The 24781-nt window shown below is 40.6% G+C and overlaps 1 protein-coding gene across 1 annotated transcript; it reads left to right on the forward strand.

Annotated features, from left to right (window-relative positions):
• Window positions 1–774: 774 nt before the first annotated feature.
• Window positions 775–23366, forward strand: crhbp (corticotropin releasing hormone binding protein). Its single transcript, XM_048528090.2, has 7 exons — window positions 775–1356; window positions 2046–2136; window positions 4751–4908; window positions 7966–8176; window positions 12463–12605; window positions 18759–18876; window positions 21436–23366. The coding sequence occupies exons 1-7, from the start codon at window positions 1276–1278 to the stop codon at window positions 21591–21593; spliced, it is 960 nt and encodes a 319-aa protein (XP_048384047.1). The 5' UTR covers window positions 775–1275; the 3' UTR covers window positions 21594–23366.
• Window positions 23367–24781: the final 1415 nt, after the last annotated feature.

The following is a 24781-nucleotide window of genomic DNA, read 5'->3' on the forward strand; positions in this document are numbered from 1 at the left end:
ACATTGTGAACTGCGTGGTGGATGGCATAGAATTTCAAAAGGACACAGGTAGATTGGTGGAATGGATGAACAAGTAGCAAATAAAACTGAATGCAGAAAAGTGTGAAATCATTCGCTTTGATTGAAAGAGAACAGATTTTTTAAGTGGGTACAATTCTAAAGGGATTGCAGAAGCAAAGGGGCCTAGACATACATATACGTCAAGTCTTAAAAGTGGAAGGTTGAGAGCATGAATCATAAAGCAGGGCGGATAGAGAGACTGGAACCAGGGACATAGCTTAAAAATAAAGATGTCTCATAAGACAGAAATGATGACTTTTTTTCTCTCTCAGAAGGACCTGATGCTGTAAAACACTGCTCCCTAAAGAGTGTGATGGAGGTGAGATCATTTAATATATTTAAGGCAGAGGTAGAGAGACTTTCGGCTGACAATGGAGTCAGAAAGCACCTGGGTATGCCAGAAAGTGGTTTGAAACCACGATCAGAACAGTCCTGAATTTATTGAATATCGGGAGCGTCTTGAGGGGCCGAATGGCCTAATGCTGCTCCTAACTCGTATCCTGGTATATAAAAGAATTGGCCCCGAAATAAAACCAAGATCTGCGGATTCTGGGAATCCGAAACATAAAGTGAAATTGCTGGAGAAACTCAGCGGGTCTGACAGCGCGGGCGGGGAGACCAGCAGTTAATGCTTCGAGCCCAGCCACCCTTCTTCAGAACGAGCCCATTCCCCACGGCTGGATCAAATGTGTTCTGTGATTTGGAAGAGTTCTCGTGCTTTTTTTTAGAAAAAATCAAGTTAATTAAATAGTTTAACTAGTGGGTGGCAAATTCAATCAGATTATTTTGACGTTGTTTTACAGTAAGAAAAGTGAACTGAAAACTGTCAGCTACATAACCTGACATGTTTCCAACTATTCTCCAGAGAGGGAGCTGAATTTTATGGTTTTAACGCAGTTTAATGGCATATTGATGGAAGCTCGCTGTTCGGTTTATCGCTACTGGTGTCACGTTGCATCTGAAATAATCCGTGGGCTGACTTTTTTTTATCTCAGTGTGTGAGATAATGAGAATCCGTCTTCTGCCGCCGTCACATTCACGTAACCTAGGTTAAAGCGATAGGGTAGCCTAGTAACTCGGTTGTTATCAACGGCTTCTACCCACAGCATAAATTACAGGCAGCTTTCAGCCAAGTATAAAAGGCCGAATTTCAATCATGTTCCCCAATACTCGTCAGTGACTGCAAGTTGCTAACACGCCGAGACAGAGAGAAAGATGTCTCCTGGCTCCAAGGTTCCGCTACACGTCGTGCTGCTGTGGATGGTGATTCTCCAGGGACACGGCAGATACATTCAGGTGGGACAACCATCAGTCAGTATGTGCGAAACGGGATCCCCCTGACCACCCATGTGTTCATCCAAACACTTGTCTGTCTCTTTTAGTCTTTTAATTCTGAGATAAGAATTTGCGTTCACGAATTTTCAACATTTCCTTCTTTCGTTCACATTGAAATAATTTTTTATCGGTTCGATTGACAGCCATCGCATGGCCGTGTTCAGTAACGCTATTCTCAGTCTTTCTCTCCCTTCTGGTATCTGCGTCTGTTCGTGCGGACCATCTGTCCATTTAAAGCTAAAAAACTTTAGAGAAAGCGCTTTGTTTGTGTTTTTTGATTCCCCGACTGGCTTTTTGTGTTTGTACTGGAAATTGTTTTATCAATTCAGATTAGCAGCATACAAAAGCGTGCGTTATAAAGCCACCCTGCGTGTAACGTGCAACCCACGCTGATGTGGCGCTGAAAGATAGCAGGCACATTGTACTCAGATTCAATTGTAAGAAGAAAGAGGCTAGCGTCTCTGCTGCCGGCGTAAATCTGATTCATTACATCGAAAACATTTTTACGAGTTCCAGTTTAATACATTTCCACGAAAGTTTTTTTAAAAAAATGCTTTCCGCGACGTGCCTTGTGTTTCATTTCCAGCAACACGTGGTTCTACATTTCATCGATGTGCACTAAGCATTGTTTCCACTTTTTTTCTAAAAAGAAAAATGAAATAATCGAGGACGCTCTAGGGCTCCTCAACTCAGAGCTGAAGCGAGAACTTTCTCAAGGGTACGTCTACAGCCGAAGTCTGAGTGAGTATAAAAACCGGAAGAATTGCGGTAAATCAGAAACAAGAATAAAATAGGAATTGCAGGTCTGGCAGCATCTATGGAGAGAAATCACAGTTAACGTTATGGGTCCGGTGATCCTTCTTCAGAACTGATGGTAGCTAGGAATATGTGGGCTGAGATGCAGAAGATAGGGTGGAGGTGGGGGTTAAAAAGTAAATGATACGTGGGGATAGAGCCCAAAGAGCGAGGGAGAGAGACCAATTAGACCGAAAAAGGAGTGGATAACGATCTGGTTAGGAGGGTGAATAGCTTTACTGGGGACTATTAGGTGCTAACAGTGGGCAGTGTGTAATAACAGACTGTGTGATAATAACACCTGGTTTTGGGGAAGGGGTAATGACATTGAAGAGCTCCAGCTTTAAAGGTATTGAAACACGATATTGAGTCCGGGGGCTGCAGGCTCCCCAGGCGGAAAACCTGGGCTGCGTGAGTTAGATGATCTTTGTTGTTTACAGTTGCATTGGGTGAGGAATTCATGTGCAGGCTCAGACTGTTGTACAACTCAAGAAACAAGGAGGGGTTTGGAAGCTGCAGTCCAAGAAGCAAGTGTTATGGTGTTAGGATTGTTGCTGCCTGGTTGCAGGTGTGAGCACCAAATCATAAGAGCATGATGAATGTATCATAAAATTTCCCTTACAGCTTCTGGATTTATATGAGCAGCAGCATAATTTTGTACTGAACATGATATATGGTTGTTCGCACCTCTAAATCTTAAGGGTGAATGAATTTTAAGGTACCCAGTCCAACAAAGGTTGGGCTTCCTGTGTAGTGCCACCATAATTGACCTATATTGGTCAGAAAGTCTGCTGATCTAGCTACTGGGTGGTGTTGAGATAATTGGTTATTGCAAGGAATGCAGTATCAGGACTAAAATATCAGTCTCACCAACGCTAGGCTAAAGAGGAAAGAAATAATTCTGCCAAGGTCCATATTTTCCAATAACACTTACCTGACATTGCACATGAGAGAGAAAACATTATGGAACTATCTGTGGTTGAATATGCCGCTGTTCAATCACAGGGTGATGTCATGAGCTGCTGCCCTGTCAGTTTTGGAAACAGTGGGTTCTCCTCAGGACATTTAATCATTTTCCAAATGCTGGAGATAGAAATTTACGGGCTGCAAGATTGTGATTTTCAGAGAAGTGCTCCCAGAAAATGCAATTGATCCCAGGAAGTGCTGGATCAAAACGTCATCTTCTCAATGTTTAAGCTCAAACACACAAGAATGAATTGTCACTTGGGCAAGGTACTGGAGAAATTGGGTCTAGGCCTGAAATGTCAGCTTTCCTGCTCCTATGATGCTGCTTGGCCTGCTGTGTTAATCCAGCTCTATACCTTGTTATCTCTGAGCACCAAATCTGCTCACTTTTAATCCACTTCTTGACATATGAATGTTCCATGTCTCACCCACTGTTGACAATTAGTTTTTAGTACTTCATTTCAAACTTTTGTCCCAAATCACGTGTAAAATGTCTATATCTTGGTTTTCCATTCTAACTCAGCCTGAATTCTGATCACTCTGCTTCTGAGGGAGCCAGATATGGGAACAGATAGACTTTGCATGTTGCCAGACCTCACTCGGAGCTGGAAACCAACTGCAGATGCTGGAAATCTGAAAAAAAAAGGATAAAAACAATTAGAATTCTAATTTAGATAAAAATGTGCCTAGGACAAGGTGAAAATACTCACAGCTCTGAGTGGTGTGTGCCAGAATGGACCTGTCAGGTTTGCTGTGGTCTTAGGGACAGATGCTGTGTTCCTGCATGAGGTTATAGAACAATGGAAGTAGAGCCAGCTGTTAGAACATTCCAAATACAACTTTAGCTCAGTTAGTTTGGAATGAAGATGCCTAAACTTGCTTTGAGGAGTGGTGATAAGACGTGGAGACACAAAAATATCCCAATTAAGTGTAAGATTTTAATAATAATTCCATAGAACCTTGATTATTCCACTATCTCATAATCTCCTGTTCAGGGAGTACAGAATTTTTTTTAAATGCAGGACACTTGTTCAAAATTAATTTGGAGGAGTTATTGAGACTGGGACTATTCTGGCAAGGGATGAATCAATACCAACAGCCCTTGGTACCATGTGCAACTATTTTAACCATTCCTGCTAAATTGGCTCTCTTACAAGTAAGGAGTGCAGTATCGCTTCCAGTCCTGTATCCCGTTGTGCTGTAATTGTCAATGCTATGTACAAGTGTAATTTGATGAAAAGAAGAATGATGGTGAAGCCCAAAATTTAACTGATATGTTTTAAGAACACAGTTGTGCCATGTATAACCCAGTCACAATACTTCAAAGGAATTAATATATTGTAATCTAAATGTTGAAAAGGCACATTATTCACCAAGTTTCATTCATTGTTAAAAGTTGCTTTTATAATCAACAAATGGATAAAACATTTTACAAATGTTGCATTGCTTTCGCTTTGGAAGATCACAGTAAAATCGTTATAAGATTTTTAGTTTTGAAGCTGCACAACAGCTGGAACTTAGTGAATGCATGGTAGCCTTCATTTTGAACGTCAGATGGCTTATAATTATCTTCTTGCAATCCTTCTTGCTACAGAATGCATTGACATGTTGAGTGTTGATGGCCGGTTCACATTCAGTGCAGATCGACCACACCTCCATTGTGCTACCTTCTTCATTGGCAGCCCGGACGAGATTATCTCCCTTGAATATAATTATGTCAATATAGACTGTCAAGGTGGAGATTTCCTCAAGGTATGCATCAACAAGCTAGTTTTTTTTTCAAAAGTGTTCAAACTTTAATCAATAGAGCTGTCGTAGTTTTTTTTTGCACGTGATTAATGTAATGTTAGATGCCACCATTCTTTGTAATTCCATTTCATCTGTTGATACTCTCGGCTTTCTTAGTTCTTTCAATTTAAGTAGATTCCTCAGAATTCGTTCAGTGTTAAAGTTGCTTCCATGACACTCAGTTTCATGAGTTAGGTAATAATTTATTTTCCCCTCCATTTTTTTTTAAAATCCCAGCTCCATGCAAGATCAGAGTAATCCTTACCCTTGGGAAACATCCTTGTAATAATTCATGCTAAACAGAATATAAGAAAAAGTGATTTTCTGACATTGAATTGCATTTTCACCTCCAGAATCCACTCTTTTTCTTTCCTTTTTGCATTCTTCCCTATCTTTTTATCAATAATATTGCACTCACTGTGTACCTCTGAATTTTCTTTTCTTGACAATTAAAGCTTTTTGCATTAAATTTTCACCTAATTAATTTATTGCGTGGCATGTCGGTATTTCGAGTCAGATGCCTATTTTAAACTCCCCTCGCTTATTGTCTAACAAGCATGGTATAAAACAGATGTCCAATACAAAGATGCCTGTTTCAGTCCAGTATTAGATGACAAGTACTTCCATTCTTTTCCAGAAGAAAACAATATGGAGCTTTTCATTTCCCTCAGTCCTTCCTTCCTCAGTGAGCTCGTAAAACCTATCACTATTTCCTGACATATTCCATATTGTCCTCGATTTGTCACTAATAGTATCAGTTCAGTATTTGTCCTACTTAAACCAAACATTGTGTAACTCTTCATTCTCCTTCCAAGGTTTTTATGTTTAAAGAAAGGATAATTTATTTCACTGTTTACAGAAGGAGCAGGGGCATTGAAAAAAAGAAGTGGCCTAAAATTGGATGAAGCAGCTCTGTATTGCTGCCAGACTCTGTTTCACACTGACAGCTCTGGGATGAAGTTGGCAGTCGATGGAATCAGAAACATATGCTGAAGAAGAAAGGGAGCAAGTGGAACAGCAGCAGTTACTTGTAAAGTATGAGATAGACAGTGTCTTCAATATTAATCAGTAAAATTGCGTAGAGAAATGGTGGTGATATTAGTTAGAGAAGAGAACTGGAGACAGGCTAGGAAGCAAGTGTGATGAAAACAAGTTAGCACAATGGAGAAATTCAGATTGTTTGGGATGTATTATTGCTGGTAAGGCCAGGATTTGATGTCCATCCTTTGTTAATCTTGAGAAGGTGTTGACCCACCTTTATAAATTAATTTCAGTTTTTGTGGTAAACGCCAAAGCACCCTTAGAAATCTATTAGGGAGGAGTTTCAGGACATGAAAAAGTAGTGATAATTCAAAGTCAGGGTGGCATACCACTTCCAGGTATTGGGCTTCCCATGTGTTAACAGGGGAGGTGATGGCCTAGTGGTATTATCACTGGACTGTTAATCTAGAGACCCAGATAATGTTCTGGGGACCCGGGTTTGAATCCTGCCACAGCAGATAGCGGAATTTGAATTCAATATTTGAATTCAATTTGGAATTAAATTAGATTTGAATTCTGGAATTAAGAGTCTAATGATGATCATAAATCCATTGTCAGTTGTCAGAAAAACCCATTTGGTTCACTAATGCCCTTTAGGGAAGGGGCAACTGCCATCCTTACCTGGTCTGGCCTACATGTGACTCCAGACCCACAGAAAAGTAGTTGACTTTTAACTGCCCTCTGGGAAATTAGGGATTGGCAATAAATGCTGCTTCACACATCCCATGAATGAATAAAGGTGGAAAAAATGGCCTTGGCCTTCTAGGTGCAGAGGTCACAGGTTTGGAGGGTGCTGCTGGAATGTAACAAGAGGAGGGCATCAAAGAGGAAGTACAATATTGAGAGACAGATCAAGAGAAAAATCAGTAATGGACAGATGGAGCAACAGTCATTCATTACTTTCTCTAATAAGCAAACCAAATGGAAAGAAATAATGGAGAAGCTTCAAATGTGAAAATTTACGAGGTTGTCTGAGAAGACATGAAAACAATGTAGCTTGTGGTGTAACAATGACAGACCGGACCTAGAACAAAGAAATAGTCCAGGTGTCCAAATAAGTCTTCATGTCTTGCAGTGTATGTGTTAATTCCATTTTGTTTACAATGCATTAGTGTTTCCAGTTATTACTCTTCTAGGAAAAGAAGAAAGGTCCAGTAGTAAGCAGTAAGCTAATCAATATGTTTTACAAAAAGATGAATTAATATTATCAGACCTTTCACTTTCAGATGCTGATTTGACTGTGTTTTCCTGAATTTATGCTTTATTGCATATTTTAGTTTTGTTTTTAACTGGCTTTTCTTCAGTTATCCTCTTGAAGTTCCTACACATTACAACAGAGGGCATAGGCTCTAAGCTCTTTGTGATGTTTTCAGGCAGTGATTTGTCTACATACAAAAATACATGTTTGTGTAGAAAGCAAAATACTGCAAATGCTTCTAAGTTGAAATTTTTAAACAAAAGTGCTGAAAAGACTCATTAGGTCAAGCTGTTCCATCAGAGAGAGAAACAGATTTAATGGCCTGTATTTTACCAGTCCTTTGGGAATAGGCGAGGAGGCAGTGGTCAGTGTGCATTAAGTGGTGCCCGAAGATGGATGTTGGCCTGCCCATCATATTCTTACATCCTTACCATTTTTCCGGCTCCAGATAAGGTGGCAGACAGCAGGTGGTGATGGTAGGAGTTTGGGGAGGGGAGTGCGGTTGCCATAGTAGCTGTCCTTAATAGGGACAACTGCCACGGACATCATCCAATCCCTGGGTCCTGTAGGCCACCGAAATGGGATTGCCTTCACAGCTCCCAGCCAAACTCCACTGTAAAGACTAAATCTATTCCCCAACATTCAGGACTGATGTGGGACTGCTAAAGGGTCATCATTCTGAAATTCACTCACTTTGTCTCTCCACAGTTACTGCCTGACCCACCGTCATTTTCTGTTCTTAATTTCTTCTATTGCCCTAAATAATTTGCATTGATGCACAGGTCTTTGATGGCTGGATATTGAAGGGGGAAAAGTTTCCAAGTGCCGTAGATCACCCTCTCCCCACCTCAGAGCGTTACTTTGATTTCTGTGACAGTAACAACATCAAGACAATAATCAGATCCTCTCAAAATGTGGCAATGCTGTTCTTCAGAATTCACATGCCTGGAAATGGATTTTCCTTAACAATAAAGAAATTAAGCAATCCTTTCCGTAAGTATTTATTTTTAAGCACATTTTTGCATGTTATTTGAAAGAATAAACTATCAAGTTACCTTTTAGGAGTTTATTCTTTGCTTTCTGAATGTTTTATTTCAAATTTGTCACTGTTGTCTCCTGAAGGCATTCACACTGGGTTACAGTTCTTGTACCACTAGTAGCCTTCAGTTAAGAGATTACTTGCTATATGTGGTCTTAGACGGACCTGTGTGTATGCAGTTTTGCCTGATATCCACACACATGCATTTTCCATTATGGTCAGTGGATAGGAAAGAAGTGGGAACTCTGGTTGGCTTACCTTTTATTTATCAACCATCTAACTTCATAATGCTGAAGCCCATTGTAATATGTCATTGCCATTCAAGCCAACAATCTCAGCACAGAGTTGTGATTGGCCTCGATTTTGTTAACTCAGTAGGGTTGCCAAACGGATAACATGTAACTGTCTAATTTTTCTTTCCACTGAAATGATATATCTTATCTGTTTTACAACCCCCGAACTTTAAAGTTCAACCCAACCATTTAAATCCTTAAGAACATAAAAGAAAATCTAACTCCCATGTTAGATTTAAATTATGGCACTCCATTATTAGTTTGTGTACCTCAACATTCTCCCTCCAGCATTGTCATTCTGTAGCTGTTCTACCTACAGGATGCACTGGGAAAACATATTGATGCTTCTTTAATCTTAGCCCTTGCGACAGTGATATTATCACAAAACTGATAATTTAGTGACCTAGATTAATGTATTGGGAACAGAGGTTCAAATCTCACCTATTCCGTTGATGGAATTTAAGTTAATCTGAAATTGAAAGCTAATCTTACTAACGGTGACCATGGAGCTATCATAGGTTGCCATAAAAACCCATTCGGCTCTTGTCCTTTAGGAAAGAAAATTTGCCATCCTACCTGTGCTGGTATTGTCTGTCTCCAAATCAACAGCAATGTGGTTGAATCCTAGCTATCCTCCAAAATCACCAGGAAAGCCATCCAATTCAAGGTCAGTTGGAATGAGCAACAAATGCTGTTGTTGTTAACGGCAGGCTTGTCCCATGAAAGACTTTTAAAAAAAATATTACTTAACCAAAAGACAAGTGTAGTGGTCCTGATATTGGTGTTGGCGATGCTGGGGAGGTGAGCCACAGTCAATAATTAGATAACAGGAGCATTTGAAACTGGAACACCATCATTGTTCCTCAAGTATGATCCCAGACTTACCCATAAACCTTTCTATAAGACTCACTCAAGATGACAAAACACGCAAAGCATGTGTCACAATATAATGTATGAAAATGCAGTGTAACGTGAAAATGATTGTCATGTTAAAATATATGTAAAATAGTGTTTTGAGAATATTTAATGCATGAATTAGACAAACACTTGAATTTGTCGGTCTACTAAATAGGTATAATATATCGGTATAAAATTGCGGCATTAGATTTTAGTCATAGATTATAAATCATTGGAATGACTTTATTAGCTAACATATAAAGAGCACACAGCTTCAAAAGTATATCTGAAGATAGTGTTTGTTCATTCTGAATTCATTAGGCTATGGTAATAAACATGAATATTGTACGTATTCGTATAGTTCAAGAACAATTTCCCAATGTGCCATATGTTACATATGAAACCTTTGATGCAATATTTTACCAGGAGTTGCTAAGTTAATTCTCTGTTAAAGATAATGCAGGACATGTTAAACTGAGCCTAAAAAGTACAATGTTTATATTTTACCAAAAATTTTTTTTTATTATTCTAACATAAACACAACACAAAAATCTATCCAAGGAGAATGGTATGGAAATGATTGTGTTGATCCCATTCATTGGCGTAAAACAGATCAATTTACCAACAGGAAAACACAGAAGCCACTGCCTAGTTCACTTAAGCATCATGTAGAACATCCCACTGCCCAGTCATGGTCATTCTGAGGATTTCTGCTAGTGAGAAAGGTAGCCCTAATTGTTGTCTCCCATCAAGGACCTGTCCACAAAAGGTTGACTAGCAGCACCTTGTCCCAGGTACAGGTATTTCTGCTATAACGCGTGTTTTGTTAACACAAATTGGCTGTAATGTGATTGATGAATAGTGGATGCCCTTTGGATAACGCAAACTTTCTACTGTACGGGTACAGTAATTTCCTGTAGCGATTTCCCTGTAACGCAGTTTTCTACAGTGATTTTCTATAGCACAAGATCACACCAGAACACAACTATTGTGTTGTAGAAGAACTACCTGCATTCAGAGGAAGCCCAAGAACCAACTTCCTCAGACCTCTTGCAACACTGGATTTTGGATCAGGATTTTGCCCCACTCCCCCCAACACCCAAGTGGGGCAAGTACAGGGATAAACTATCATGAACTTAAAGGCATGCCAATTTGCTATGTTAACTGAGCGACGAGTTTCATCTCCTTGGGAATTGTAGCGCCTCCTGTTGGCTTTTCAGCTTCCAGAGTCAGTCTGCCGTCATTAAGTAAGGGTGAGCCCACCCACTGGCAACTATTTGGCTAATTAAGGAAAAATCCCTGCTGGGTGAACTTTCCCCTCACAGTGTAAGTTAGTGACCCTTATCTGACCCCAACTTTTTCCTAACCCAAATTTCTGCCAATTGCATCTGGACCTTAAAATACCCAGCAGGTTTAATTTCAAGCCTTGTGTCTCAATGCGAGTTCATATTTGTGAATTAATCATCAATGAAGTCGACCTGAATGTCTTGTGAAAGCCAAACATTCATTTAAAACAATATGCTTTAAACAAAATGTTATGAGGAAGCTTCCATTACAGCCTGGAAGATAAACAAGCTTTCCATGCAGCAACCACGTGCTCTAGTTGGCACCACAAGTGTTCAGTATAGCTTCATGCATGATGTCTTTTGAACATTACACAGTCATTAATCAGTTTGTGGCTCAAGCTGTGCAAATACATTATGAAAATTGTAAATTACCCCTCAGACTAAACAAATACAGTACACAGAATGCTGTCAGAATTGACCTATGATTCTTTTCCCTAGAAAAGTGATCCAACATATATACAGAGCTGCAAATTGATGTAAAATAATTTATCCTTGCAACATTGTTAACCCCATTAACTGTATGAGCACCCTATTTGATCAATAAATCCAGTTGCTTGAGGTAACCTACTCATTGCATGGATTAAAAAGTGATGATGTGAGATTAGACAGTGATTCACAGCCACTCTCTACCACATGGGAGAAATTCAAAACCTAGTATTTAAACAAATAGTCTGTGGGGACTCCTGTGGTACAGTAGTAGTGTTCCTACCTATGAGCCAGAAGAACCAGAGGTCAGGACCCACCTCCTTTACAGTTGTGTCATAATATGACTGAACAGGTTGATTAAAAATATCTTCTACTACAAGTCACTTTCATAAAACCACAGCCCAAAATTCATCTGCAAAGAACGGCTACAGTGATGTTAACAATACAGTGGTGTTCTATATGTCAGTTGTAGTGGGATAGTACCATAAAACAGGCACTCAGCACACCCACATCTGACTGAGCATTACATTTAATGGCTTATTCAACTGACCTTAGTTGAATTGCTGTTAGGTGTAATGAACCTCATATATCTTGAGAATACTTGAACCCACATTTCACTCCCTCATGAGAGCTGGATAAAATTTTATCACCATGTGAATATATTCCTGATTTGTGCCACTTATGAAACCATTAACTCCCTTATGGTAGGACGGCCAGAGAGACTGCCTGTCGTGAGCCTCAAATGCATTATTTTCTCAAGATTAATTTGGAATCTCCCTACTGGCCAATGCAATCAATTGATTTTGCAGGTATTTTGGATTGTTAAATTGCAAAGTCTTCTTTTTCCACTCCTGTAGCAATGTTGGCCACGAGCAGCAACCAGACATCCTTATCCCCCAGAACTGCCATGGGGCACAGGAGGATAAATGTAGCAGACATGAATTTTCATCATTCACAGATCTCATCAGGAAATGGATTGGCAGAATATACTGCATGTATATCTCTAGATGGGGAAGTGGAAGGGATGTGGTGATCCATGATCCATTTCCCAGTCCTATCAGCCAGATCTACAAAGGGAGGCTCAGAGCTTGCCTTTATTGTGTGAAGAAAACGGATTGGGCAAAATGAGTAAAATTACAACAAAGGTGACTGTAAATAGCAAAAAAAAACACTGGGCAGAGCATTGGCATTCAAATCACAACTCCACTGCTGCCCTTTAAAATCCAAACAGTTTATATTTGTGTACAAATTCTGTCTCTTGTTTGTTCTTCCATTAAGCTTGCAATGTGATATCTCAGACTCCTGATGGAAGGTTCACAATGGTCATTCCTCACCAGAAGAGAAACTGCAGCTTTTCCATCATTTACCCAACAGAAATCATGATCTCTGAGCTGACCCTGGGACACTTCAATGACCTGCAGGTATTATGACCCACAGAGGACTGGTTCACAAATTAATTAAGGCTGTGTTGGAATGCTATGTAATTCATCACATGAGTTTAGAAAGAAATTATACATGTGCCTAAAATATGATTCGAAAGCATGCCTCTGGATCCTGCAGCACCTGAGGAATCTTTTTGTTTGTAGAAATTAGGGTATTTTAGAGACGTGAGCAAATAGTTAATGAAACTGCTTACAAACTTCCCAGGGGCTGACTAAAGCAATAGAATATGAAGGTACTTTCTTTGGATTGATTGACACCAGCTAGAAATCTTACATTTAGGTTATTTCAGTCCTGGCTTGAAAGCATGTGGGCCCAAATTGCAAATCATTCCTTTTTTGACACTAAGTGCTATAAAATTGCTGGTCTCACTCTAAAGGTTACAAAGTTGATTGATGCTGTCAATTTCATTAACTTTTGTCCCTGCTGCAAATTCTATTCCTCAGCCACCAGCTCCATCCCTCCCGCTGGTAACTGCCTAAGGCTGAACCACAGCCATTTTTTATAGGCCCCCGCAAAGTGGGGATGTGGAAGAGAGGATTGGCAAAACTATTCTGGGCAGGAGTGCAAGAACAAGGTGGTCATTATGGGAGACTTTAACTTCCCTAACATTGACTGGAAATGCTATAACTCTAGTATGTCGGATGGATCAGTTTTTGTCCAAAGTACGCAGGAGGGTTTCCTGACTTAGTATGTCGAAGGGCTGACAAAAGGGGAGGCCACACCAGATCTGGTACTTGGTAATGAACCAGGCCAGGTGTTTGATTTAGTGGTAGGTGAGCACTTTGGACAGAGTGACCATAATTTGGTTATGTTTACTTTAGCAATGGAAAGGGATAGGAACGTGCCACAGGGCAAGAGTTATAGATGGGGGAAGGGCAATTATAATGTGATTAGGCAAGACTTAGGAGACATAGAATGGGTTAGCAAAATGCAGGGGATTGGGACAATCGAAATGTGGAGCTAGTTTGAGGAACTGATATTGCGTGTCCTTGATAGGTATGTCCCCATCAGGCAGGGAGGAAGTGATAAAGTAAGGGAACCGTGGTTTACTAAAGAAATTGTATCTCTTGTTAAGTGGAAGAGGGAGGCTTATGTGACGATGAGACGAGATGGTTCAGATGAGGCAATGGAGAGTTACAGATTAGCCATGAAGGATTTAAAGAGAGAGTTAAGAAGAGCAAGGATGAGACATGAGCAGACATTGGCAGGTAGAATAAAGGAGAACCCTAAAGCTTTCTATAGGTATATGAGGAATAAGAGGATGACTAGGGTAGGAATAGGGCCAGTCAGAGACAGAAGTGGGAAGTTGTGTGTAGACCCTATGGAGATTGGAGAGGTGCTAAATAATTATTTCTCACCTGTTTTCACTGACGAACTCAGGAGAATATCATAGAGGAGATGACTCAATTACGGGCTACTAGAATTGAAAGGATTGAGGTTAGTAAGGAGGAGGTGTTATCAATTCGAGAAGGTTTGAAGGTAGATAAATCCCTTGGGCCAGATGGGAATTTTCCGAGGATTGTCTGGGAAGCTAGGGAGGAGGTGGTGGAGCCTTTGGCCTTGATCTTTGAGTCCTCATTGTCTACAGGCTTAGTACCAGGGGACTGGAGGATTGCAAATGTTGTGCCCTTGTTCAAGAAGGGCAGTAGGGATGACCCAGATAATTATAGACCCGTGAGCCTTACGTCTGTTGTAGGAAAAATTTTGGAAAGGATTATAAGAGATAGGATTTCTAATCATCTAGCAAGCAACAATTCGATTGGAGATAGTCAGCATGGATTCGTCAAGGGCAGGTCGTGTCTCACAAACCTCATTGAGTTTTTTGAGAAGATGACCAAGCATGTGGATGAGGGTAGGGCAGTTGACGTGGTGTACATGGACTTCACTAAAGCCTTCGATAAGGTTCCACATGGTAGGCTATTGGAGAAAATACAGAGGCACGGGATTGAGGCAGATTTAGCAGTCTGGATTAGAAACTGGCTTTCTGTTAGAAGGCAACGAGTGGTGGTTGATGGAAAATATTCAGCTTGGAGTCCAGTTACTAGTGGTGTGCCTCAAGGATCTGTTTTGGGACCACTGCTGTTTGTCATTTTTATAAATGACTCGGACGCAGGCATTGGTGGATGGGTTAGTAAGTTTGCAGAAGACGTTAAAGTCGGTGGAGTGGTGGTCAGTGTGGAAGAATGTTGCTGGTTGCAGGGAGACTTGGACAAACTGCAGAATTGGGCCGAAAGGTGGCAAATGGAGTTTAATATGGATAAATGTGAAGTGATTCACTTTGGGAGGAATAATAGGAAGGCAAATTACCGGATCAATGGAAAGATTCTTGGTAGTGTAGATGTGCAAAGGGATCTTGGTGTCCATGTACATAGATCCCTGAAAGTTGCCACCCAGGTTGATAGTGCTGTTAAGAAGGCTTACGGCGTTTTAGGTTTTATTGGTAGAGGGATTGAGTTCCGGAGCCGTGATGTCATGCTGCAACTGTACAAAACGCTAGTGCGGCCTCATTTGGAATATTGCGTGCAGTTCTGGTTGCCCTATGACTGGAAGGATGTGGAAGCATTGGAAAAGGTGCAGATGAGATTTACCAGGATGCTGCCTGGTCTGGAGTGCAGGCCCTATGAAGAAAGGCTGAGGGACTTGGGTCTGTTCTCATTGGAGAGAAAGAGGCTAAGAGGGGATTTAATAGAGACATACAAGATGATCAGAGGATTAGATAGGGTGGACAGTGAGAGTCTTTTTCCGAGGATGATGACTTCAGCTTGTACAAGGGGGCATAGCTACAAAGTGAGGGGAGATAGATTTAAGACAGATGTCAGAGGCAAGTTCTTTACTCAGAGAGTGGTAAGGGCGTGGAATGCCCTGCCTGCCAATGTGTGAACTCAGCCACATTAGGGGCATTTAAACAGTCCTTGGATAAGCATATGGATAATGAAGGGATAGTGTAGGGGGAGGGGCTTAGATGAGTTCACAGGTCGGCGCAACATCGAGTGCTGAAGGGCCGTTTCTGAGCTGTATTGTTCTATGCTCTATGTTCTAACCTTGGACCTACAGTATTTAACCGGGAGATGATTTATTGAGCAGTATGCACTGCCACTAACCCCATTTATTCCCATTCCAGTGACAATATCTGACCCCACCCCACCTCTGCTCAATTGTTGCTGAAACTGTCATATATGTCTTTGCACTCACTAAAGATAAAGTTGCCATTGCTGTTCCAGACTGCAGGGCTGCTGTTCAATTAGAGATGGCAGGTGATGGTTTAACCTGACAGTCACCATATCTCAGCTATAGAAAGATGTTGAGAAGGAAAATCCCTCGTGGTAACCTCAGTCAGTGCAGGAAATGATCCCACACTTTTGGCCTCAGTCTGCATCAGCAGTCCAGCCAATCGAACTTAGTTCATTATATATCCCTTCTTTCTCAGGAACACTGTTTGCACAACCATCCTGTTCAAAGGATTTAATGAGATTACCCCACTTTATGTCAGAAGTGAACTTTAAAACTCTGTCTCAGCTGTGGGTGTTTCCTTCAGCTTTACTAAGAAATTATTTCCAGGACCCTGTAACAAACCTTGAAGCTGCATTATTTATCACGTTGAGTCAAAAAACAACATAAAATAAGTAAAAGTCCATGAGTGGTGCACAAACCCAATAGTTCTGAAGCCAGAACTCAAAGGCAATTTTTAAAATAAATCACGGTGACTACAGAAATGTTTGTGAATTAATTATTAATAAATTAGTGAATTAATTATTCACTAGAAAACCCGTAGTTACTAATTCAAAATACATAGAACTCATAAAAAACATTAAAATTATACATTCCCCAATGCCTTGAAGAATTTTGCTGTTAAAAGTGCTATGTAAGTGCAAATTGTTAATGATGGTTTTGTTGAACTGAGAAATGAAAAGACAACATGAGCAGAGAGGCTCCCTGTGAGGTTTAAGGCTTGATGGTGGGATGGAGTACAGATGGCAGAGTCAACATATAATCTACTTATATCTGATCCAAAGTGATTGTTGCCAATAATTGTTGAGAAAAAAGTGCAAAGTGTTCCATTTCACAATTTAATGAGCAAGACATTCACACCCACGTGAAAAAAAGAGCGTACTGGAAAAGATATAGAAAATTTGCCTGTATGAGTACATGAGGTTTATCACAGCCTTCGCAAAATAATTGTTGACAGCATACACTAAAATAAGCATATGTCACAAATCTGCAATATATTAATTTTGTACAAATGCAGCCAATCCAGCAGTTGAATATATTTTGCTGCCTGGTATCACTACTTATGGCTATATTAATTGTAATTGATAATACATTTTTTTAAAGTGGGAATACACTGTTAAATGCCACATGATGATTCAGCTCTTTGTCATTATATGGGCAGTTACCGAAAATAACCGGGTGCCATTCTCTGGCCAGTGAAAATGGATTTCTGCTTGAGAGAATTTGTGGGTATTAGTGAAACTTTGAGAACAATGCTTGCTCACTGTTAATGAAACGATCTTAAGTTTCATCTTTGAATTATACTGAAAAGCTGGCGAGAACCCAAAGCAGTGTGACAGAACACCCTGGAGTTGGGCTTGCACATTTTGACAAATTGAATTCACACAAGTTGAGATCTAAGTTATGCTTCATAATTTGTGATGATGCTAAGTCAAAGATTGGTTCACATTTATGTAAGCTGCGTTGTATGTCTGGAATAACAAAGACAGCTGTTTTCATACAGGTAGAACTGTACTACCGTCTCTATTCCCATAGTAGCCTATCTGTTAACGTTAGGAAAATTGAACAGTAACCTCATGCAGAAATATCACACATCCCCTGATAGCAATGACGTCTGAAACATCCTTCCAATTTGTACCCAGTGGACTATAATGTGAAGTTTTGGTTTACGTAATTCCACATTGATCACACCCAAAGAGACATACGGTGTATACCATTAGAACATATACAGGAGGGATTAATTTTGTCGATGTAAACATTAATCAACATGTTACAAATATGAAAACGGAGGAATGGAAGGAAAATGTGATCTGCTCTGGATGGCTTTGCTGTTAATGCTTGCATAGGGAGCCCAGGTTGTTTTATGGTGAAGAAGGTGCAAGTTACTGTCACTTGGAAACAATGTCCAGGGCAACTGTGTTGACACTAGATAGACTGTTGGTCTCCAAAGCATTAGAAATGTCAGATACTGTAAAAGGCTGTAAAAGGCAATTCCAGGATAGAATGAGAGAATAATTAATTAGCATTTCTACCAAGATAAAAAACTAATTTCATTCTTGTTACCATAGAAATTGGCTATAACAGACTGAGTTCACAGGAAGTCTTTATAAGGTGCAGGTTTTCCTAAATGTATCCCTAAATCTCACAGTGAGGCTGAATCCAGGGAGAGAGAGAGGGACAGACAGAGAGATAGTAGCAGCAAGTCTTTTCATCCACCACACAAAATGCAAGTAGATCACGCTCTAATTGAAGAGACCAAAATTGTGAGAGTTTAAACAAATTTGGAAGTTTCACTTTGCACTTTTTAAGGCAAGAGGGACAATATCTGACCCCACCCCACCTCTGCTCAATTGTTGCTGAAACTGTCATACATGTCTTTGCACTCGAGAGAGAGGGACCTTCTGGGTTACATACACTGTGAAAATCAGGTTGGAGATTAGAAGTTAACAAGATTGAAAAGAGAAAAGGAGCTAAGAGTCATTTTGAACTGGTTCTTGGAGAATGATGTTAAGTCATCTGAGGACCAAAGTATAGTAGAATCATGGCAAGGAAATTTCAGTCATTCTAATTGTTGAACAGAGGATCCTTCCTGAAATACAAAGTATAAGTTGTCTACAAAAATTAATCAGTATCGGTTTAAGTTTTTGTGTTACGTCTTGAAACTTGAAATCTTGATGTCTGATCATTTCAGTCACCTTTGAATTTCTTTTTAAAAGTTATAGGTCATAAAACCTTCTGGTTAGAACTTACATTTTCATTTAAGCAAACTGACAGGTCTAACAACTTTACTTTCTCTTAAATGCGGAAATTAGCAGATGATAATGATCTGTTTTGGGATATGGCCTCTGTGGAGTACCAAGCATGAATGAGCTGCATTGATTTCTTTGTGTCATGTCCATTAGATACCTGTTAAAAGCTGTGGTGGAGCAACTGATTTTGTGCAACTTTTGGGAGGGAACAGACTGGACCCGAGCCGGATGTACCCAGTGGCTGACATTTGCTACTCTTTCAGTGGACCAGGTGAGAGATTGATTCCACGAACCAAAGTTCTACAGGTGCATTAAAATTTATTTAAAAGAGCTTTCCGCGTGTGGAAAGACATATTTTGAATAAAGATATATATCTGTATTTTTTTTTTAATTTATTATAGTTGTTAATGATTAAGTTAATAAATATTTCTATGTTGATTGTGTGTGATGTTTATTGGGATTTGATGGCTATCATGAAAGGACAGAATGATTTATCCCATGTAGTTTTTTTCTATCAGAATTTTCCATCCTTTTAATTTATGCCTTCCCACTGAATCAGGTTTTTTTTGGATCGAGTGATTGAGTATTCATTTTGTTTGCATAAAACATGATCCTCTGATCATTTTTCTACGAATTTTATTTCGGAAAGTCGAATTTGAATGCAGAAAACATGGTTAATGGCAGGATTCTCAGCAATGTGGAGGAACAGAGGGATCTTGGGGTTCACATTCATTGATCCTGTAAAGTTGCTACCCAAGTTGATGGGGTTGTAAAGAAGGCGTATGGTGTGTTGTCTTGCATTGGCAGGCAAGTTGAGTTTAAGAGCCGTGAGGTTATGCTGCAGCTGTATAAAACTCTGGTTAGACCACACTTGGAATATTGTGTTCAGTTCTGATCACCTCAGTATAGGAAAGATGTGGAAGCTTTAGAGAGGGTGCAGAGGGGAGAGGGCAGGTCTTATGAGGAAAGGTTGAAGGAGGTAGGGGTTTTTTCTTTGGAGCGAAGAAGGTTGAGAGGTGACTTGATAGAGGTTTACAAGATGCTGAGAGGCATAGATAGAGTGGATAGTCAGAGACTTTTCCCTGGGTGGAAATGACTATGAGGAGGGAACATAATTTTAAGATGATTGGAGGAAGGTATAGGGGAGATGCCAGAGGTAGGTTCTTCACACAGAGTGGTGGGCATGTGGAATGCGCTGTCAGCAGTGGTTGTGGAGTCAGATACTTTAGAGGCATCTAAAGATCCAAGCAACTCTTGGATAGGCACACAGAGGGTAGTAAAATGCAGGCTATGCAGGATAAGTTGATCTTGGTAAGATAATAGGTCGGCACAACATCGTGGGCCAAAGGGCCTGTACTGAGCTGTGCTGTTCTATGTTCTAAGTTCTTATCTACAGTCTTGTTGCTCATTAATTCCTTTTGGCTGAGCTTGTGGAGGTGTTTGGCAGTTCACAGAGTTAGCGAGTTTTGAGAAGATTTGTAGCTCAGGTTGAGGTTCTGGATGTGAGTTTGCTCGCTGAGCTGGAAGGTTAGTTTTCAGATGTTTCGTCACCATTCTAGGTAACATGATCAGTGACCCTCCGACGAAGGCTTCGTCGGAGGCTCACTGATGATGTTACCTAGAATGGTGACGAAACGTCTGAAAACAAACCTTCCAGCTCAGCAAGCAAACTCACTTCCAGTTCACAGAGTTGTTTAAGGTTGGTGACACTTACAAGGATTGGTGCTACACATGGCAAAACCCATGGTTCGCACTGCTGGAATTTTGGTTGGATTGTCTCTCAATCATAGGTTCTTGAGTAACCATCATCTTGGACTGAAGCATGTATGAGAAAGACGCAAAGCAATAGAGGACAAGTTGTTCACAAAGGGGGGAGAAGATGATGGGAGTGAAAGATCTTAAAGATCTATCGACCAATGATCTCACAGGAAGATGCCTTTTACCTTAACTGAACCCAAAGGCAGTGTGTGCATTGAACTCATTTTACAAAAGGTGTGCACACGGATATCTACCAGCCTGGGTAGGCAGATCTGCAACCTCAGAGTACGACATCGATGGTGACTATGCAAGTAACCATGACCCTGAATTTCTTAGGATTCTAGCAGGCTGGCCTAGACAACATCTGGAACATCTCCTGATTCAACTTTATCCCTTCATAGGATGTGGGGGGTCACCGGCTTGTTCAGCATTTGTTTCCCATCTTAATTGCCCTTGAGAAGGTGGTGATGAGCTTCTTGAAGAAGTGCAATCCTTGGAGTGTAGGGACACCTGCAGTGCCACTAAGGAGTGAGGCCCTGGATTTTGACCCAACAACACTGAAGGCATGGCAATACACTGCAAGTCAGGATGGTGTAACTTGAAGGGCCACTCGCAGGTTGTGGTGTTCCCATGCACCCACTGCTCTTTCATTCTGGGTGGTAGAGGTTGTGGGTTCACAAGGTGCTGTCTGGCGGAGCCTTGATGAATTATTGATGCACCTCCTTTTTAAGAGATATCGGCTTTAACTGTCGATAACCCCGAATAAAACTTGGCACCTTGCTGAGACATGTAGGCAGCGCGGGCTGTTCTCTCTGGCCGTTAGTAATTGACAGGCAACAAGAAGTTGGACTGCTATATCACAATGAAAGTGAGGGCTTGATCATGCATCACAATTCCTGTCGCTGGCTTTGGGACCTATCCAATTGCTCCCCCTAGGATTCTGTCAGGTATTTTTATGTGCTTAGAGGTAATCGCTGCAATCACATTCACAGCAGTTGCTTTTATTCTTTTGAGGACCAGCTTATTTGAAAAGATTTTTTCCCAATTAAACTTAACTTTTTTTTCATTTCAGCACAAATTAAGATTGGGTGTGACAACACCGTAGTGCGCATTGTGTCCAGCGGCAAGTATATAAATCGCCTTACATTTGAGTACCGCCAGCTGAGGCAGCATGAGATGGACAAACAAAATGAAAACGGGGTCGAGGATTTCTGCTACGCCGCGGATTGAGTGGGTTTCTCTGTGCAGACTCCATCCGCTCTTTGATTAAAGGAGTAAAGCTGTGGCATTGTTGTAATTCTATCAAAAGTGTGAGATCTGTAGTGGTCATCTGTTACTACCTTGTTAATTCATTTATTAGAACTTTGCCGGGTAGCTACTGCTTTATCTTCCCCATTAGTGAACGAACTCTGTGGTGAGTTCTTGCTGCTTCGCCAGTGAGTTAGTCGGCAAAATGTTATGTTTAAGGCAGAACAGCAGCCGGAGTGGTTTTTAGCCTGACAGGGAAAGAAAATGAAATCATTGCTTGCTGAGACTTTATTTGATTCGATTGTGATAGCAAAGTATATTTACTTCATATTTATTGCTTAGAAATGATGCTGTCACACTGGACCACCAGCACTGTATAAAACACTTTGTGAGGCAATCAAGTATTATGTAAATAAAGATAATTAACAGCAGTATTGCCATGTTCTGGGGAAGAGCCTTATTTTGTTCTGACAGAAGTGGTAAGCTGAGTGTGAATGACACATCCTGGTCCGACTCATCTTGCGTACTTCAAAATGTGCTCCATTACAATCAGTCCACTCAGGTCCAAATATAGTTGGGTTTTTAACTGTATTTTTCTTTTGTGTGGACAGCGTTAAAATCCCTCTTGAGGAATGTTCACCAGCCCCTCTTCAGTTGTGGCAATCACTGTACTAGTTAATAATATGGTACCAAACTAAATATTTTTCAGGATTCCAAATTACTTCTTAAAATTGCAAGTATATTCACAATTGAACTCTTGACTTCAAAGGCTAAAAGTGGCATTTTAACCTCCGGGGAAGGGTGGGATTGGGTGGTGATAGAGGGTTCAGGAGGCAGCAACAAATCTGACCACACTGGGGACACAGTTCCACCCTCCTGACTTCTGGATTTCTTTTACTGAGGCTGGGAAGAGATCAGCGGCCAATCCACTCACCGCAGTGAGGCTGACATTTTAAATATGGAGGGTTTCCAATTTTGCCACCCTTCTCCCCACCATCACACCCCCACCCTCCCCAAACAGACACCCATGATTCAAACCCCTCCGTGACTGAGGATCAGCCCCAGCCCCCACTCCCCGTTGCACTGAGTTTAATCAGGGACCAAATTTCTCCCAGGTTGGGGATTGCAGTCCAACTTAGATTAGAGATCAGAATCAGTGATTGAACCCACTCTCAGATCAGCCACCTACAAGGTTCAGGATCAGACCCAATCCAGTATTAGAGCTTTGGTACCCTGAGCTCAGGCTGATCAGGCGGTTTGTAAGATGAGTAAACTAATACTCCCAAGGATCTGATGCCGTAGGATCAGGCACTTAGTCCTGTAGCCTCCACCCTTGGGCTCCCTGCATGATTGGAACCCAGACATGTCAATAAAGCTTATCTCTGGGCAAGAAATCTATCAGTGAATGAAGAAAATGTATCCTTCCAGACTTAATGGACCTGTTCTTCTTTTATTCCCACCATACCAGCAAATCAAAACTATCCAGATTCACTGAATCATTATAAAACAGAAGGAAGTGTGTTTGCACCAGTTCTCCGAGTATTCTAACCTCGCGCCAATTCTCCTGAAACAGAAAGAAAGAACGAGTTAGCTGATACAGCATTTCCAAAAAGAGATTTTAACATTATGTAAAGACATATCATTATTTAGTCATAATTAAATCCTCTTTAAAAACATAAAACTGCATGAGAATCTGTACATTGAAATTTAATCATCTATATTTAACTCAAAGACAAAATAAAATATTGTGGACAATTTTTGTTTTCAAATGTATTTTATTGAGGAATACAACAGTCCTTTTTTTTTACTTCCTGCAATTCACATTAAAGCTATTGCATTGCATTAAGACATTTCAAGTCACATTACAATGTCTTGAACTGCAACTCGGAATATTTTATATAGAGTCATATTACATCACATGGAGTTGACTTTCCCATTATTTTTGGCAAAGTTTGTTTGAGTGAGATTCATGGCACCTGTCCACTGTAACCTGTGCCAACTTTTCAAATGCAATCTTCCACTCTTCATCTTATTAATTATGCAACCAGGCTCTCCAGTGCCCATATTGTGAAACTGCATGGCAGAAGAAGTGGAAGTGCTCCATGATCTGCAATGTTCCCATCATTGGCATTAAACTTAAACCCTAGTTGCACAACTCATCATGTGCTGCAAACCAGAACCTGCCATTCACCATGGGTTCCTGGCATATAACCAATGAAAAAGAATTACACAATTAACAGGCGTCCAAATTTGGCTCGTTTATCCCAGAAGGGGAAGTGGTGGTCTAATGGTATTATTGTTAGACTATTAATCCAGAAACTCAACTAATGGCTGGGGACAGCAGATAGTGGAATTTGACATCAATAAAAAAACTCTGGAATTAATCTACTGATGGCCATGAAACTATTGTTGATTTAAGTTTTAGCAAAGACTTGTAGCTCGGGTTGTGGGTGATGTTGTTGACTTACTCACTGAGCTGGCTTGTTCTCATTCAGACATTTGCCACCATGCTAAGTGACATAATCAGTGGAGCCTCCGCTGAAGCGATGCTGTTCTACTACGCTTGGAATTTATACCCCCCAGTCCGTTATAGTGAATAGTGTCATTTCCGGCTTTGACCAGTATGATCATATACAAACCTGTATGGATCAAAAACCGGAAATGACACTATTCACCATAACAGACCAAATAGTATTTGCTGACAGAGAGTAGTAGTGGAAGGGGGTTTCTCAAATTGGAGACCTGTGACCAGTGGTGTTCCACAGGGCTCTGTGCTGGGATCACTGTTGTTTGTGATATATGTAAATGATTTGGAGGAATGTGTAGGTGGTCTGATTAGCAAGTTTGCTGATGACACTAAGATTGGTGGAGTAGCAGATAGTGAAGGGGACTGTCAGAGATTACAGCAGAATATAGATAGACTGGAGAGTTGGGCAGATAAATGGCAGATGGAGTTCAATCCGGGCAAATGCAATGTGATGCATTTTGGAAGATCTAATTCAAGAGCAAACTCTACAGTAAATGGAAAAGTCCTAGGGAAAATTGATGAACAGGGAGATCTGGGTGTTCAGGTCCATTGTTCCCTGAAGGTGGCAACGCAGTTCAATAGGGTGGTCAAGAAGGCATATGGTATGCTTTCCTTCATTGGGCGGGGTATTGAGTACAAGAGT

Source organism: Stegostoma tigrinum, chromosome 3 (genome assembly GCF_030684315.1).
Source record: "Stegostoma tigrinum isolate sSteTig4 chromosome 3, sSteTig4.hap1, whole genome shotgun sequence".
Taxonomy (NCBI): Eukaryota; Metazoa; Chordata; class Chondrichthyes; order Orectolobiformes; family Stegostomatidae; genus Stegostoma; species Stegostoma tigrinum.

Coding starts and splice junctions, on each gene's coding strand:
- crhbp (XM_048528090.2), top strand. CDS start 1,276: ATGTCTCCTGGCTCCAAGGTTCCGCTACACGTCGTGCTGCTGTGGATG. Junction 4,909..7,965: donor AAGGTGGAGATTTCCTCAAG/GTATGCATCAAC, acceptor ATTGATGCACAG/GTCTTTGATGGCTGGATATT. Junction 12,606..18,758: donor GACACTTCAATGACCTGCAG/GTATTATGACCC, acceptor CATGTCCATTAG/ATACCTGTTAAAAGCTGTGG.